At 43.2% G+C, this 15,467-nt stretch overlaps 2 protein-coding genes across 2 annotated transcripts; both read left to right on the top strand.

Annotated features, from left to right (window-relative positions):
* The first annotated feature begins 431 nt into the window (after nucleotides 1–431).
* LOC118772100 (beta-galactoside alpha-2,6-sialyltransferase 1-like) lies at nucleotides 432–5,229 on the top strand. Its single transcript, XM_036520365.1, has 5 exons — nucleotides 432–954; nucleotides 1,146–1,243; nucleotides 2,499–2,594; nucleotides 3,378–3,552; nucleotides 4,976–5,229. The coding sequence occupies exons 1-5, from the start codon at nucleotides 432–434 to the stop codon at nucleotides 5,227–5,229; spliced, it is 1,146 nt and encodes a 381-aa protein (XP_036376258.1).
* A 2,122-nt stretch (nucleotides 5,230–7,351) lies between these two features.
* Nucleotides 7,352–14,300, top strand: LOC118772093 (beta-galactoside alpha-2,6-sialyltransferase 1-like). The gene is made up of 5 exons (XM_036520353.1): nucleotides 7,352–7,709; nucleotides 8,500–8,597; nucleotides 10,261–10,362; nucleotides 12,207–12,381; nucleotides 13,939–14,300. Exons 1-5 carry the CDS (start codon nucleotides 7,352–7,354, stop codon nucleotides 14,298–14,300), a joined length of 1,095 nt encoding a protein of 364 aa, XP_036376246.1.
* Nucleotides 14,301–15,467: the final 1,167 nt, after the last annotated feature.

Genomic DNA, 15,467 nt, shown 5'->3' with positions numbered 1-15,467 from the left:
GAGCATGTAGAGCAGTATTGGTTAGAGGCCCATGTTGGGACACTGTGGTTGTATCCTGGAAGAAAGTGAATAATACCTGTACAGAACTGGGGGTGCCTGCAACAAGGGTATCCCTACAAATCCACAGAAAAGCCAAGCTGAGTTTAACATTTTAGCGTGCCCAGGCTTGTAAAAGAGTGAGTGACACCAGATGCCTCTCCTTCCATATCCCGTCTAGTGTATCCCGACACAGACAACCGACAAGGGTGGCATTAATGAGGGCATGAGACAGACGTCACAGGGGCCTTCCGGTTGGACGCTGTATAGGAAGGGCAGTTTGGCAGGGTTCAGATTTCATGAGCTAGAAAAAAAATTACATTTACAACATACATTTTTCACGCTTTTCCCAGGTCAGGGTGTTATCTAGTGTGAAGATTCCACCCAGGAGCAAGATGGAATTCAGGAAGAAGCCACACTTGGTATTTTCTGTCGCCACGGCGATGTGCCTTTTCCTGTACACCTACCATTCGGCGGTCCTGACCTCTTCGCCCCTGTGGACGTGGCTGGGTCACGGCGGTGCCACTGATGTGCCCGAGGAGGAGAGCTTCACAGTGCCGCCGGCCCCCCCAGCAGCCGACGGGGGGGACCGGTGGTCCGTCTGGAACGAGTTCTCCGCCAGCATCTCCAAGGAGGTTCTGCAGAGCCTAAAGGAGCAGTGGTCCGCCAACAGGTTCAGGGTGCCACAGAACCTCACCAGGAGGAACACCACGCTGGGCCGGGAGGACCTCCTCTGCGAGCTGAAGGCCCGGGTACCTCTCGGGACAGTCAGGGCCGGGGACGGGCCCTTTTCGGGAGACGAATGGGAGAAAGTCCTCCCTGCAGAGACCCTGGCGGAGAAGCTGGGGCCATTTAAGACGTGCGCTGTGGTGATGTCATCGGGGTCTATCAAAAATTCTGGCTTGGGGGTGGAAATTGGTAAGTCATATCAATTAGTCTTAAATACATATGATATACTGCATCTAAGACATATTATGTTTGTTAATGAATCTTAAAGTGAAGATTTACACAGACCCGCTGTTTCTCTTTTATGGGAGTTGGTGCAGCTTGATTGCAGCCTCTGAGCTGCTGTTACCTTGCTTATTCCTGCACTTTTCCTGTTCTGTTAGACTCCCATGATGCCGTACTTCGCTTAAATGCAGCCCCGACTGATGAATACAGTGTAGACGTGGGGAACAGAACAACCATTCGCATCGTCAATTCCCAGGTAAAAAAAAAAAAAAAAACAAACAAGCGGAAACAACTTGCCCTCGGATTCCGCCATTAGTTATAATTCCACAGCGACTTTAAGCAGCATAATATAAAAGGAAGATACACAAGATTTTAATTTTCAATGCATTCAATGGAAGTCAACACACATAGGGGTTTGGGGTGAGGATGGTAAATTAAAGGATCACACAGCAGAGAATTTAAATACGCATCTCTGAATGATGTGTCAAACACTGCCCCTTGTGGCCGCTAATGAATCTGCAGCTCTTAGGTCTCCAGACGCCACGCAGAGGAGCGGTTCATTTACGTTTATTGCCGCCTCTCTTTGTCAGTCTACCCTACACTGCCTCAATAAACCCAACGGCAGGGCAGGCAATTTTTAATATTTGCATATGTTCTGTCCAAATTTTAGCCCATCTCAGAGGTGTGTGAGCTGTCAATAAATAATTGTCAATAAAATTTGTTAATAAAAACCCTGGATGAATGTGGGATTAAGTTAAATATTAATAAGATTTTAATACTGTGTCCATACTTGTACATTTAAATACAATTACACACCAAAATGACAATTCGTGAATGACAGGACATGGAGAAATACAGGAAGCAAATTGATTCGGACAAGTGTTTCACACTGAGAGAGAGAAAACACACACCGAAAGCACAGAAAACGAATGAAAATGAAATAAAATATGAAATTCAGCGCCGCAAAATAAAATAAAAACCGCACAATGCAAAAACGTTTTGCCTTTTTGGCTTCTGCTTGATCTCATTCTCTTTCTTATCCCAGCCTCAGTCTCCTTCTAAAATCAAGATTTTGAGTCATAAAGCAATTAATTACATGAATGCAGAAACCAGATCTTTGAAACAGGAACAGTGCATACACTCTTGGGAAGTTACTGCTAATAAAATATACACTTATTACATTTTCCTCACAGTATCAGAGTTAAGTATAAAAGTGTGAAGGGGTTTAGTCAAAACTGGCACATCATCAGCAAGTCACCAGCGAGTGCTGTGTCATTTAAAATGTCAAGCTTTGCTGCATTCAATCACCTCAGGTCTTTTGCTTGAGGTGACTTGGTGGTCTTGCTTAAATCCAGACCATAGTCCCAACAAAGTGTTCCCATCCACACTACCTCTGGTCCTTGTGACTGAATGATAGAATGTGCTCCTGTAATATAAAAGTAAACTGCATGTAACATAAAAATTCAAAGGGGTCTTCCCATTTAACCCCTGAGTTTTCTGTTTTCACACAGATCCTGATGTCTGCAGCTTTCCACACAGATCCTCTGTACAGCACAGGAGCTCTCATTGTGTGGCATCCTGCACCGTACTCCAGAGACCTCTATGCTGTGAGTACTCATTCAATCACGCTACTCCAAAGTGCAGCCTAGCCTTGCTGGCCATGATATCATCCTGATAACAGGACATGTCTTTCCAGAAGTTGGCCCAAATGCTTGACGTTATGATTATATACTGAAGCTGTGTTCTTCTGTTATGGGTGGGACTTATCATGCACTGTCAATCACTGGCCCATATGAACCAATGAGCAGGCATTGCTCTCCATGTGGAAAAACACTATAATTCATTCAGTTCAGCGAGTTACCGATATCACGCTAGTTTGACCTATTTTTATGTTTACATTTATCCTTTTTGCAGATGATTTTATACAAAGCGACTTCCAAGTGAAGTAGAGTACGACACAAGCAAAAACCCATAAGGGGTTATTTTTAGGGTTCCCCAGGCCTCATTCTGTCTTTGCTTGCAGAAACAGACCCCACCATTACATCACATTATTGTCATTTAGCAGATGCTCTTATCCAGAGCGACTAACATAGGTCTCAATTTTATCCACTTATACAGCTGGGTATTTACTGAGGCAATTGTGGGTTAAGTACCTGGACCAAGGGTGCAGCAGCAGTACCCCAATGTGGAATTGAACCAGCAATCTTTCAGTTACGAGCCCTACTCCTTTACCACTATGCTGCACTGCTGCCCCAAAACATGGATTCATATACACATTCATATATATATGTCCTGGTCACCCCACTGATGGCAGATGTCATCCTCTGAGAACATGACATCATCCTGTCATCCTAAGGGGCGGGGCATGTTTTTTTCCTCTCCTCCCACAGTGGTACAAGAAGCCAGACTATGGCTTCCTGCAGAGGTACAGGGACTATCGCCGACTCCGCCCACAGCAGCCATTTTACATCCTGAGCGCCTCCTTCCAGTGGGACCTGTGGGACGTCATTCAGGAGAACTCACCAATGGACATCCAGCCCAACCCCCCTTCCTCCGGGATGCTGGGTAAGAACAGAGGTTGCTGTTTCGATTCCTCGGTGGGGCACTGTTGCTGTACCTTGGTGCAATGTGCTCAACCCAAATTTCCTCAAGGACTATCCGGCAGTGTAAACAGACACAATGTAAAAATCTAATGTAGGTAAACCGCTCTGCATTATAGCTTAGCAAATGTAATACACTTCTGGGCATTTCTGAAAACTGAACACTGTCCCAAGCTTAGATCTGTGACTACACACAAGTGCAGCCTGACCATCTCTGTGGCTTTCACTGGTGTTGTCTGCGTTGCTGAACCGGTCCCCATCATTGAGGCATACAATAATATCACTGTTAGATTACCTCTTTTAAGAGAGCTCTTCTGAGAGAGAACTGCTTGCAACATCACTCAGTTTTCCAACAATGTGCTATCAGAGGGAGTGTCATACGTAGTCCAGTTTTTTATTTTTTCTGTCATAAGGCAACCTTTAAGACAGCACAGGGGTCAAAAAGGACACAGTGCTCTGGTGAACTTTTGAGACCTCATCCGAGCTAAATACTGTCCTGCCCCGTGGTGTTTTAAACACAAATCCTGGATAAATGATGAGGATTTAGTGTTGCTTAGTACTCGTAAGTAAAGACAAGACTTGAGATCATATGTGTTTCTGGCAATTTAGTAATATCACACCCAAACTGATGGTCATGGAGAGGACAACAGTGTGTGATTGGGTTATCAGAGCGCTTGATTTCGAGACCAGAGGGGTGTAATGTTCTGACTGCAGTAGTGTGGAGTACAGCAGCGTTTCTCTAACCTCTCCTGGAGGACCCCTTGCCCTGCATGTTTTAGATCTCTCCATGCTCCAACACAGCTGATTTAAATGTTCAGTTTGTTAATGAGCAGCTTCAGGAGTTCATAACGAGTTGATCATTTGAATCAGCTGTGTTGGAGCAGGGAGAGATCTAAAACATGCAGGACAAAGGGTCCTCCAGGAGAGGTTTGAGAAATGTTGGAGTAGAGGTTAGAGCACTGATTCTCAATCCTGCTCATGGGGGCCCCCTGCTCTGCACGCTTTCCATCTTTCCCTGCTCTACCTACCTGACTGAACTCATCAGTGGCACTTTTGATTAGCTGAGCACACCTGATTTAATCAAGAGCATGCACAGTAATTTCAATCAGGCGTGTTTGGAGCAAGGATAGATAGAAGATATGCAGGACAGTGGGCCTCCAGGAGTAGGATTGAGAAACACTGGAATCCAGAACTGTGTGTTGTAATGTTACATTTTTCATTCACAAATGTTGTAGCAAGTGTGCCCTCTGTATTACATTACTTCATTTTTTTTTTTTACTCTGCAAAACATGTTCACTGTCACCCCTGAGTGCAAGTGTCCTGTTGAGGAAATAAACAGTGAAAAATGAGTGTTTTCTTTGTGTTTCTGTGTTCTGAATACTCTGAAGGCGTCGCCGTGATGATGAACCTCTGCGAGCAGGTCAGCGTGTACGAGTTCCTGCCCTCCCACAGAAAGACGCGCCTCTGTCACTATTTTCAGGACGTCCACAACTGGCAATGCACCATGGGACACTACCACCCCGTGACGTTCGAAAAGAACCTCGTCAAACGACTCAACAGGGGCTCGGAGTTTGACATCTACGCCCGCGGAAAAGTGACGCTGCGCGGATTCTCACAGCAGTGGTGCCCAAAGAAGCTGTAACTGCAGTAAGCATAACACTTATGACATTGATGCTGATGTGTACATAGTGTATTTATTATTATAAACCAGTTTCGGTAACTTTATTAAAACAGGCGTAAAACAGGCGTCTTAGTTAGATAATACCTTTTCTAATGTATATTTTATTATTTATATGTTTTTATTTCATTGAAATTTGTGTGTTTAAAAAATAAATTTGTTGCTCCAACTGTACATGTATTGAAGAATAGTCTGTGTAATTATTTATATTGATAAATACATTTATGAACATATGTATAAATTGCATATTAAATGTATTGCATTTCTGCAAAATGTCTGGTTGTTACCAACATAGACTGCACGGCTTCCCTATATTTGGGACCCCATATTATTATTATATTTTTCCCATATTTGGGACCCAATAATTTGAAAAGATTTTCTGTCAGCTGTCGTCTTCTTCTTTGTGATTTACAATCATTTTGCTGTTACTTCTGTTCAGCGCCATTTCATAGATTCTTTAAAACTGTCAGATGTTACACACATACATATGGATTCCCGCCGCTTGCAAATCCGCTCAAGGATGCTCGCAAAATCAGCACGGTTGGTGTAGAAGGTGTCTGTAGCTTGCAGAACGAAAATGAGTTATTCTACGAGTCAAACTGTGTATTGGTGTGTGGGGGAAAAAAATAAATAAATACATAAAGAAAACAAAATCTCCTCAAAATATGTTAAAGTCAGTGTCTCAAATCTGTGGCTTATTTTCCATACGGACACGCGCACGTGCACCGACCTGTGTGCACACACCCACATGCAGGCGCGCGCGCACAACATTCCAGACGCGCCGGGAAGGAAAACGGGAAATCCATTGGTTAATGAAATATCTAAAGATTTCTCAGGACAGTCCTCAAACGCATTCCATAAACAGTATACATAACATCAGAACAACTAAAGAATCTCCCAGATTTAATCAGAAACACAAAACTGAATACATTTCATCAATATGCCAGAAATTTAAATTAGGTTAACTGAAAATCATTCAGCTGCGTGGTGACTTGCAATAACACAAAGTCAGACAAGACACTCCTTTGCTGTCTAAGAGTAAATGGTGGAGTAAAAGATTGATATCTTTATTGCCGAGAATGACTGGCTTGTTTTTCAGGCTGTCGGGAGTGTTGAGGACAGTTTTCCCTTCCGGTGGATTAGTAATTATTAACTAGGTGCTAGGAGCAGGTAATATTTAAATGAACACAATAGAGACTAACAATTGGGAATAATTCTTGCAACTGTGCCAGAGCGTTGTTTGTGGGTCATTATATCTTGCGTCCGGGTGATGTGATCAAAGTTCATTTAGGGTTCAGGTAATACTCTGACGCTTGTCGAGACACGACTCTCCATGGTTTTTGATAGGAAGGTCAACTGAACAGAAAGGTAATTTTGGTCCTAATGGATTATTAGGTTATTTTGTTGCGTACAGTTCCTGATTAGTTTGTTTAAAGCGTGTGAAAATATGAAAAATAGTGTGCAATATTGACTTGTGTCTTTTGACTGGGAAAGCAAATTAGCTATACTGAAGTATAGTCTTGAATACTGAATAATCATTACAACACTAGCATGTGTTAATCTGTTGAATATCGATGTCACTTTATTAAGATATAGAAAATATTCTGATGATACGTGTCACTAATTACAGTCCCATCATTTTATGCTAGTTCATGAACCAATACCAGTTAAAATAAAAACGGATTAACCACGAACTGCCTCTACTTGCGTACTCTTAAACTGTAATTTAAATACTCTACCTTGCTGATGGAAGCGTTCTAATCAAAAAGGGTAGTGCAGGAGAGAGGGAATTCTAATCACAGACACAAACGTGTGTAGTGTTTGTAGTGTGTGTAGTAAAGATGACAGTAATTGTCAGTAATTCTAAAGGGGGAAAAGAACAATGCATTTACAAAACTATATTGACGTGTTTCTTTGCTTTCTAGGGATCAGCATGACAGTTGTGCTTAGAAATATCTTCAAGTGCATGAAGAGAACCATTTTGCTATTTTGTTTCATTATTTCAATATACGGTATATACTCGTCCGTTCCTACGTCTACACACACGAATACAAGCGATAAATGGATAAAGGGAAGCGAGGCTACTATGCTGAACTCTTCTGCACTGCATAGACGGAAGCACAGACTACACGGAAAGAAAAACAGCTTTCTCGCCGAAAGCGTTCAAAGAGCCGTTAAGTATTACCGGGCTGTGAACGATTTCCACGTGCCGCCGAACGTCACCAGGCGGAACGGCCAGCGGAGCCGAGGGGAGCTGCTGTGCGAGCTCCAGGCGCGGGTGCCACTTCGGACAATAAGGGCCGGGGACGGTCCATTTTCGGGACACGAATGGGAGACAGTCTTACCCAGAGAAAGCCTGGCAGAGAGGCTGGGGCCGCTGAAGACGTGCGCTGTCGTGATGTCATCAGGAGCTCTGAGAAACTCTTACCTTGGGGTGGAAATAGGTAAACTGTTGGCGCTGTGCCTAAGTCTAGTAATACTATCGGTATAACAGTATCGTGTGTGTGTGTAGCAGACGCTACAGTGATGGACTCGACCTTCAGATTGCAATGCTTTGAACATGGCTGGGCTCTGTGGACCTGCAGTGCTGTTGTGCAGGATCATCTAAGCCAGTTTCACCAAAAACCAAAACCAAAACAAAAACCTTCCATATTTATACCGAATGCTCCTTTCAGGACATTTATGCACAATTCTTGTGTCCTCTATGAAAATAAACGCACAGCTCATATTAAAGTCTAGTTAATTAATCCTAAACAATCTGATATACTGAGGGAAAAGTAATACTGACTAAAACATATGCTGAACTATCCAGAAACTAGTGGGCCTCGTGCAGAATTAATAACAAGGATCCATTCTGTACGTTATTACGTTGTTGTCATTTAACTTACGCTCTCATCCACATCCACTTAAAATTATACACATTTATACAGGCGGGGTCTTCCCTGAGGAAACTGTGGGTTGGACACCTTGCCCAGGGGTACAACAGCAGTGCCACAGCGCGGAATCGAACCAGCAACTATCTTGGTTGCAAGCCCTGCACCTTACCACGACACTGTTGCGCATTTGTATTGTATGTATGCAAATATTCCACGATAAATATCAAATAATCCCCCCTGAGATGTGAGCCTGCGACACTTCTGGTAACATGCTAGTTTTAATGGCTTTGTGAAGCTGTGGTGGTTTGCAAGGTCTTTCTTCGCGAGGCGACCCTCCATCTCTCTTCTTCCTTTTCAGATTCTCACGACGCGGTCCTGCGGTTTAACGCAGCTCCAACAAAAGGCTATAGCTTAGACGTGGGGACCAAAACAACTCTTCGTCTTGTTAATTCCAAGGTACATATTTTTTATATGTATGGATATATTGGGCAGGGGACCGCAAAGTGACCAAGGGCGTGCGCTGCAGGCCGCTAAAACAGCGCGGGCCACAAAAGTTAGACTTCAATTCACAAAGAATTTAATTTAATTGAAAAGTTACACTTAAGCAATTAAGCTGTGTATCCATCTGAAATGAAAGTAAGAAATGACTGTAGATATTTTTGAACAATGTTAAGTTATTGAATTGAAACTTATGTGTAAGAAAATGTAAAATGATTTTAAAGTTAGCCGTTAAAGTGAGCCGTTGCAAGTTGCAGCTTTCTCATAACGTAGATTGGTACCGTTGTTAGCAGCAATCAATATGCTGGTTTCTGTCAACGTGGGCTTAGATTGCACCAGGTGCCATCTACGTCATTTTCCGGTCCCAATGACTTGTTCTTACCTGCATATTTTTCTAAAAAGTTAGGCAACGAGGAAGGTGCTAAATTATTCCTGTGAGATGAAGTCACTATCTCATAAAAGAATTAGTTTTGCATATGCAGATGTTGGTGTAATCTTTATTACGCAGTGCTTGAATTTCCCGTTGACAAGAATAGATTATACTGTGTAGTTTTTCTTCACTTTCCGTTGCATGGTTTGAGTGTGCGTTTTCTTTACCAGTAGCCTATGAACAAATGGACATTTCTTGAATTGTACGTAGCACGAGATCAGGCGAGCATTTTTCATCGTCTGATTTTAGAATTATTCGTGATTTCCGCCACCCTTAAACGCCGAGGAATGCGTCGATTTTTCCAGCAACGTGTCAACGTTGACATCAATATTTTTTCCGTTAAAGTGACTCCATTAGACTTTAATTCCAAGTTTATGAGTTGAAATAACTGGCGAATCGTTGTAATGACTTCCTCACTTTTATTCACTGACACTGTGACGATATTGTGAATTGTAATTCTGGAACATTAAGTTGTTATTCAATACGTCAGTTATCAACCAGGGAGTGGTCACCGTATGTGTTTAAAAAGTAATAAACAATTGTGTAATATAGTAATATATGTAAGGAGGTACCTTATAATATCCTGTTTCCTAAGTTGAATTAAACACAGGATAGTTTGGCAGTCATTGTGAGAAGGTGAGTCTTTGCAGGCGCACAGGAGCACAGAGAACGCAATGCCGTGGTGCACGTGCATGTGGCCAGCGGCTGTTTTTTGCACTACATTTCCCACAGTGCACCACAGGGTAGTTAGTATGTAATAATTCACCACACAGTGACAGTTGGGCTAACATGTTGATTTAAGGTGTTCCTTTCAATGCTTGATGTAACTATTATCTATCTTATTCCTGGATTGCTGGTCGTTTCTTGCACAAGGACTGCTTTGTGAGAAGGAACAATACGTAAGTTATTCTGATAAATAAAACATCTGCAGAGACGTATGTAGAAACCATGCTGAACAATCCGCTGATGATGGCATATCAAAGTTATCTGGGAGGAATCTGGGCATTTCAAAGCTCAAACCGATTCAAACTGGTCTCATCCATTCCTTTTGTACTTGCTATAAACATAGATTTACAGTCAAAGTTGAGGTGTTTAAGTTTTTCGCAATCTTAAAGGTTCTTGGGTCCCCTGGCAGGATTGACCAGTCCTCACTATGCTCATTCTCGAATGTTTCTTTTTCCCTTTTTGAAGCTCATGATGTCTGAAGAGAGCAGATTCCTCACAGATCCTCTGTACAGTACAGGAGCTCTCATAGTTTGGGATCCTGCACCGTACTCCAGAGACCTCTATGCTGTGAGTACTCAATCAGAACTGACTGTGTTCAGATCAGCACTGACAGATGCTCTATTGCAAAGAAAGTACTTTTTTTACAGTGAATTACATCACTTGTGATGAAACATTTCTTGTCTAACTGCTAATGAATATTTGGATCAGCAATATAGTGCTGGAAGAGTGAGGCTTCATGAACCCCATAATGGGCAGAGCTATTTGGTGCTGTCAGTCACTGACTTGTAGAGACCAATGAAAAGACTCTCCGCAGTGAAACTCTGTGAGTGAATCACTGATGATGCCTAATGGCTTCACCCATTTTCAGGTTCAAGAAGCCTAATGCCCCAGTTGCACTGGTGCGAAGAAAACATTTGCCTTCAACCTGTGAATCCAATAGGATACGTGTGGGTGGGTGTGTTTGACCCCTTAGTTTTTCTGAATGGCCAACACCACTGAAAGCTTCTTTTATTGATTCTGTTGATCATGATTCTGTTGATGATGAGATAATAAACTCCAGGAGATACCCAAAATGCAAGTAATGACTACCACTGCTACCTGAACTGTAGCGAGCGAGCTAATGTTGTCATTTCCTTGTTCAGGTTCCCTCCAAAATAAAAGATTATGTCACTGGGCCGGTCATTTCTCACATGCCAATGTACGAATTTCAGCATCACTGATGGTGAAACTTCACATGGTGAAGTGTGACCGCAGCATAACTCTGAAAACAGTACATTTTTGATCCTAATGCTCGTTTGCAATTCAGAAAGAAAGATCTTTCATCACAAGTGAGACCCCCCGCCCTGTATTCCTTCCTGTTGCTGCGCTAGAGATCTGCATAATGAGTTCCTCTGCCGGCTGCTGTGTGGTGCCTTGGTCTTGAATATGTAAAAGCCTGGAGGGTGTTCTGATTCCAAATGATTGGCAGGTACAAGAATTCCACTGACAGTGATAGTGATCCAAATCAGAGCCAGACAGTTTGTGATGCCTTACACCTGAGGAAAACTCACCTCTGCCTGCCACCACAAGAAGATTCAGCCATGTCAGGGAGAACCTTCTTAATAAGAATGCAACACTAGTTTGACATTACATTGCACATTGTGTAATTCTGACTCTTGTCACAGTAGCACCTTTATAACTGCTGACTATTGTAAAGCCCATATTCAGGTCTACTCATGAATATACAAGATAGAGCTCTTCACTGGAGTGAGGGAAATGGGAGTTGAGCATCTTGTTAATAATAGAGCGTCTTTGATACTGAACCTCAGGCTAAAACAACCCTGGTTTGTCCTTATTTAGTGTATACCTCTTGTAGTGCAAGTTGAATTCCAACTGAATTCACCTAAAACGATTGATGATATTTTGATTTGATTTGGCTGTTATTTGAAGTCAGGCTTTGATTTGGCATTTCTGCATTTGACATGACACAAAGTATTTGTGAGTGAAACATGCCATTGGAGTGGTGCCTCAGCCAATAGAAAGATAAAGTTGACAATGATATAAAGGTTAATTTGAATGCCTGTGTGTTTTAATAATCTGGTTAAGGGGCTTCAGAAATAACTGATGGATAATGGAAACAATTTAAATCCTTATGTTTGGAAGAAGCACATTTCAAAGGAGAAGCTAACAGCAGGCACTCATTAAATGATGCCAGGCCCAGATTAGTATGAAATTAAACCTGATTGCACCCAAACCTAAAACTTAAAACTGATGGTAAGATTAGCTGGAAGAAAAAAAAAATTCTGATATTCTGTGCACCCAGGGAGCAGGGCTGGGAAGCAATGGGTTAAAGCGATGAGTGACATCACTGTAGTGATTATGATGTCGTCCTGATGGGCAGGCATGGGCGTGTCTTTCCTCTCCTCCCACAGTGGTACAAGAAGCCGGACTTCGACTTCTTTCAGAGGTACAGGGACTACCGCCAGCTTCGCCCACAGCAGCCGTTTTACATCCTGAGCCCGTCCTTCCAGTGGGACCTGTGGGACGTCATTCAGGAGAACTCACCAATGGACATCCAGCCCAACCCCCCCTCGTCCGGGATGCTGGGTGAGTAGGGTTAGTAACTACAGTCAATGCCCTGGAGCTGTGGCACAGAAGAACGGGAGTTGGCTGTATTTGCAATGGTTGTATTCACAGGTAGTGGTCAAAGGAAAGGAATGGCTCACCCACACCCAGGAAGTCTTTCTTTTAGAGCCTTTCTTTTTCTGTTTGCGTATGGCTGTCTGAGAGAATGTTTGAATCCTCAGCAACCTGCCCAGTGGTGAGTGTGTAATGGGTGTGATCTTGTGTTGTTTTTAATTTGATGTTACGTGGGTCAGCAAGCAAGCGAGTTTCGAACCGAGGTTCTCACTGCTCGCTGCTAACCCCTTACAGCCAGTGTCGTTACCAGTTGAGCTAAACTCAAATTGCTTCTAGCCTGTCGGCAACATCGCTACTTAACCAGGTCTCCGGGAGTGACGTAGCCGCTGCCACCACTCGGCTACCTGATACCCCGCTACCTAAGGCTTTAGGCAGGACTCACACGAGCTAATCACTTCAACTCTGCTACAAGTGCATGTAGTTTAAAGTATAGTAGACCAACACAGCTACAGCACTGAGGCAGGTGTCAACGCAGTGTGTGTTGGAAAGTCTGGTGAGTGCCCCTCTTCACCCCTTTTTTGGACATTCCCCGTTTTTCTCCCCTGTAAAAGCCTCGTGCTGTTAGAAAGTGTGAGGGCCTAAAAATGGCTGTGCTCTTGCTCTGTTCATTCTGAACAGCACAGACAGTCAAAGCCGATTCCCTTTTCTTCCAGTTCTCAATTCTCCAGACGGACATTTCGACCCCCCCCCCCCCCCCCCCCATTTCCTGCAGTCCCTTTGTTTAATTCCTGATCGCTGAATAGCAAAAAATATTTTTACATCTTCTTTATTTTTTTAGTTCATGAGTTGAAGAAAAAAGTCACAGAGCAATTCACAAATTCACAGATCCCATCCCATGTAAACAATTCATGTGAGATGTCCTAAATATATAAAACCAGTCTGCACACCAGCAAGGTGAATTGGTTTAGTCTTGACTCTTGGTTGACAGCGTCAGGGGGGATGGGTAATGTGTTAATGCTCGAGTGCCAAATCAACACAAATGGATAAGAAAAGGTCTAAGGCATCAGGTGCCCAGCTGAGGAAACAGAGGAAAGAAGAAGATGAGAAATGCATAAAAGATAAAGGTATGTAGTTATGTCATCTCTTTATGAGTATAATATTTTGCATGTAATGAAATAGGCTAGTATAACACTTATGTTTGTTAGCCTATGTTGGTATGTTGCTAGTGTGGCAGAGCTGAAGTGAGTAGCTTGTGTGAGCCCTGTGTAGAGTATGTGGGGTAGCAGGTAGCAGGTAGCCGAGTGGTTGCAGCAGTTAATTCACTCCCTGAGACCTGGTTAACTAGTGTTGTTGCCGACAGGCTAGGGGCAATTTGCCTCTGGCAACGACGCAGGTTCGAAACTCGCTCGCTCGCTGACCCATGTAACATCTGTTTAAAACACACAACGCAGTCCACACCCGTTACACATGCAGGATCTTGATTGGCCTGTGAGTGACCTCCCTGTGTTATTGTGCTGTGTACAGGTGTGGCTGTGATGATGAACCTGTGTGAGCAGGTGAGCGTGTATGAGTTCCTGCCCTCCCACAGGAGGACACCTCTATGTCACTACTACCAGGACCACTTCGACTGGTACTGCACCCTGGGTCACTACCACCCCCTGACGTTCGAGAAGAAGCTCGTCCAACGACTCAACAGGGGCACGGGCCGCGACGTCTTATTCCACGGGAGGGTGGCGCTGTACGGACTCTCACAGTACATGTGTTTCTCGAGAATTCTCCCCAATCTAGTCATCACGAAGGAGGTCTTTCTGGTCGTTGTGCTGCCGATGCTGCTGTTAATGCTGACAGTGATCGTGGTACTGCTGAGCTTCACCTGTAGACGGTGACTGTAAGAGCTCCACTCGAAAAGGTATCGTTCATGTTCATGGACAGCGTGGTCCTGTTGTCTTAGCGCTGAGGTAAGAGAGGATGGAAATGGCGTGCTGGTGACGCTCTGAAGATGCAGCTGCTCTCCAGCACCCCGTGTGGTCAGAAGCTGTAAATGATCTCCTTCTGACCGACTCAGAAAAGAGTTAATCTATATGCAATTCCTTGTCAATGAGTTGAAATGAAATGTGGAAATCATGTAACTACAGTTTGCAGTTATGTGTGTGTGAAGATAGTGGTTAAGGAGAAGAACCAACACTAGGTCAGTTGTTTCCCTCCTTAGAGCTAAAACCACTACATCACTTCTGGCTATTCAAATTTTTTATTAGGTTTAATACGGTTTCATCTCAACCAGCCAAACCTAAATGTCTCCATAGTACCATGAGTGGTGTTTGAATTTCACCTGTCTGTCTCACCTGTATAGGAAAAATTTCCTATATTTATCCTTTGGCAGATGCCAAAAACCATGTAGATTCTGTTGGATTCGGATATTCACTTGCTAAGACTGATATGCTTCTCTTGGGAAAACCTTTACATTGTGCAAAAAGCACTTAAAAGTACTGCTGATGGTGGGAACTGATCCAACATTCAAACCAGCATACGCTGACTCCCTCTGTTCTGAACTGGATTTGAATGGATGGAAAAAGTTAACACTTTATATCAGGGTCCAGTTATAAATGCTTAATAAACCATATCTAAATAAGATTAAAACTGGTCAAGGGTACGTTATGTTCTGTTTGAGTGTTGCATACATTCTCATCTAACTGTACAGACTGCAGCCTTCGGTGGAGTCCTTCTCTCTTATCTGGCAACCCTGACCTCATCCTCAAGGGCATATTTACGAACACTTATCCCTCTTGCAATGTAATGTATTGTTGATAATGTGTCATATGATTATTAATGCTTTATTAATCAGTCACAACCATATCATAAGATATAGCCAAACTAAACAGTAGGTGACTGGACTGACATTTGAGACATTGGACGTACATATGGTGGGGAGGCAGTGTAGCATAGTAGTAAGGAGCTGGGCTTGTAACCAAAAGGTTAATTCCCCGCTGGGGCACTGCTGTCATATCCTTGGTCAAGGTACTTAACCTAGTACTAACCTACAATTGCCTCAGTGA

Source organism: Megalops cyprinoides, chromosome 2 (genome assembly GCF_013368585.1).
Source record: "Megalops cyprinoides isolate fMegCyp1 chromosome 2, fMegCyp1.pri, whole genome shotgun sequence".
Classification (NCBI taxonomy): Eukaryota; Metazoa; Chordata; class Actinopteri; order Elopiformes; family Megalopidae; genus Megalops; species Megalops cyprinoides.
This window is presented reverse-complemented; position numbering and strand designations above follow the sequence as displayed.

Excerpts from the sequence above, each read along its gene's own strand:
- LOC118772100 (XM_036520365.1), top strand. The coding sequence starts at position 432 with ATGGAATTCAGGAAGAAGCCACACTTGGTATTTTCTGTCGCCACGGCG. Across the intron at positions 955-1,145 it reads TGGCTTGGGGGTGGAAATTG|ACTCCCATGATGCCGTACTT; the intron begins GTAAGTCATATC and ends CTGTTCTGTTAG. Across the intron at positions 1,244-2,498 it reads TTCGCATCGTCAATTCCCAG|ATCCTGATGTCTGCAGCTTT; the intron begins GTAAAAAAAAAA and ends GTTTTCACACAG.
- LOC118772093 (XM_036520353.1), top strand. The coding sequence starts at position 7,352 with ATGCTGAACTCTTCTGCACTGCATAGACGGAAGCACAGACTACACGGA. Across the intron at positions 7,710-8,499 it reads TTACCTTGGGGTGGAAATAG|ATTCTCACGACGCGGTCCTG; the intron begins GTAAACTGTTGG and ends CTTCCTTTTCAG. Across the intron at positions 10,363-12,206 it reads ACTCCAGAGACCTCTATGCT|TGGTACAAGAAGCCGGACTT; the intron begins GTGAGTACTCAA and ends CTCCTCCCACAG.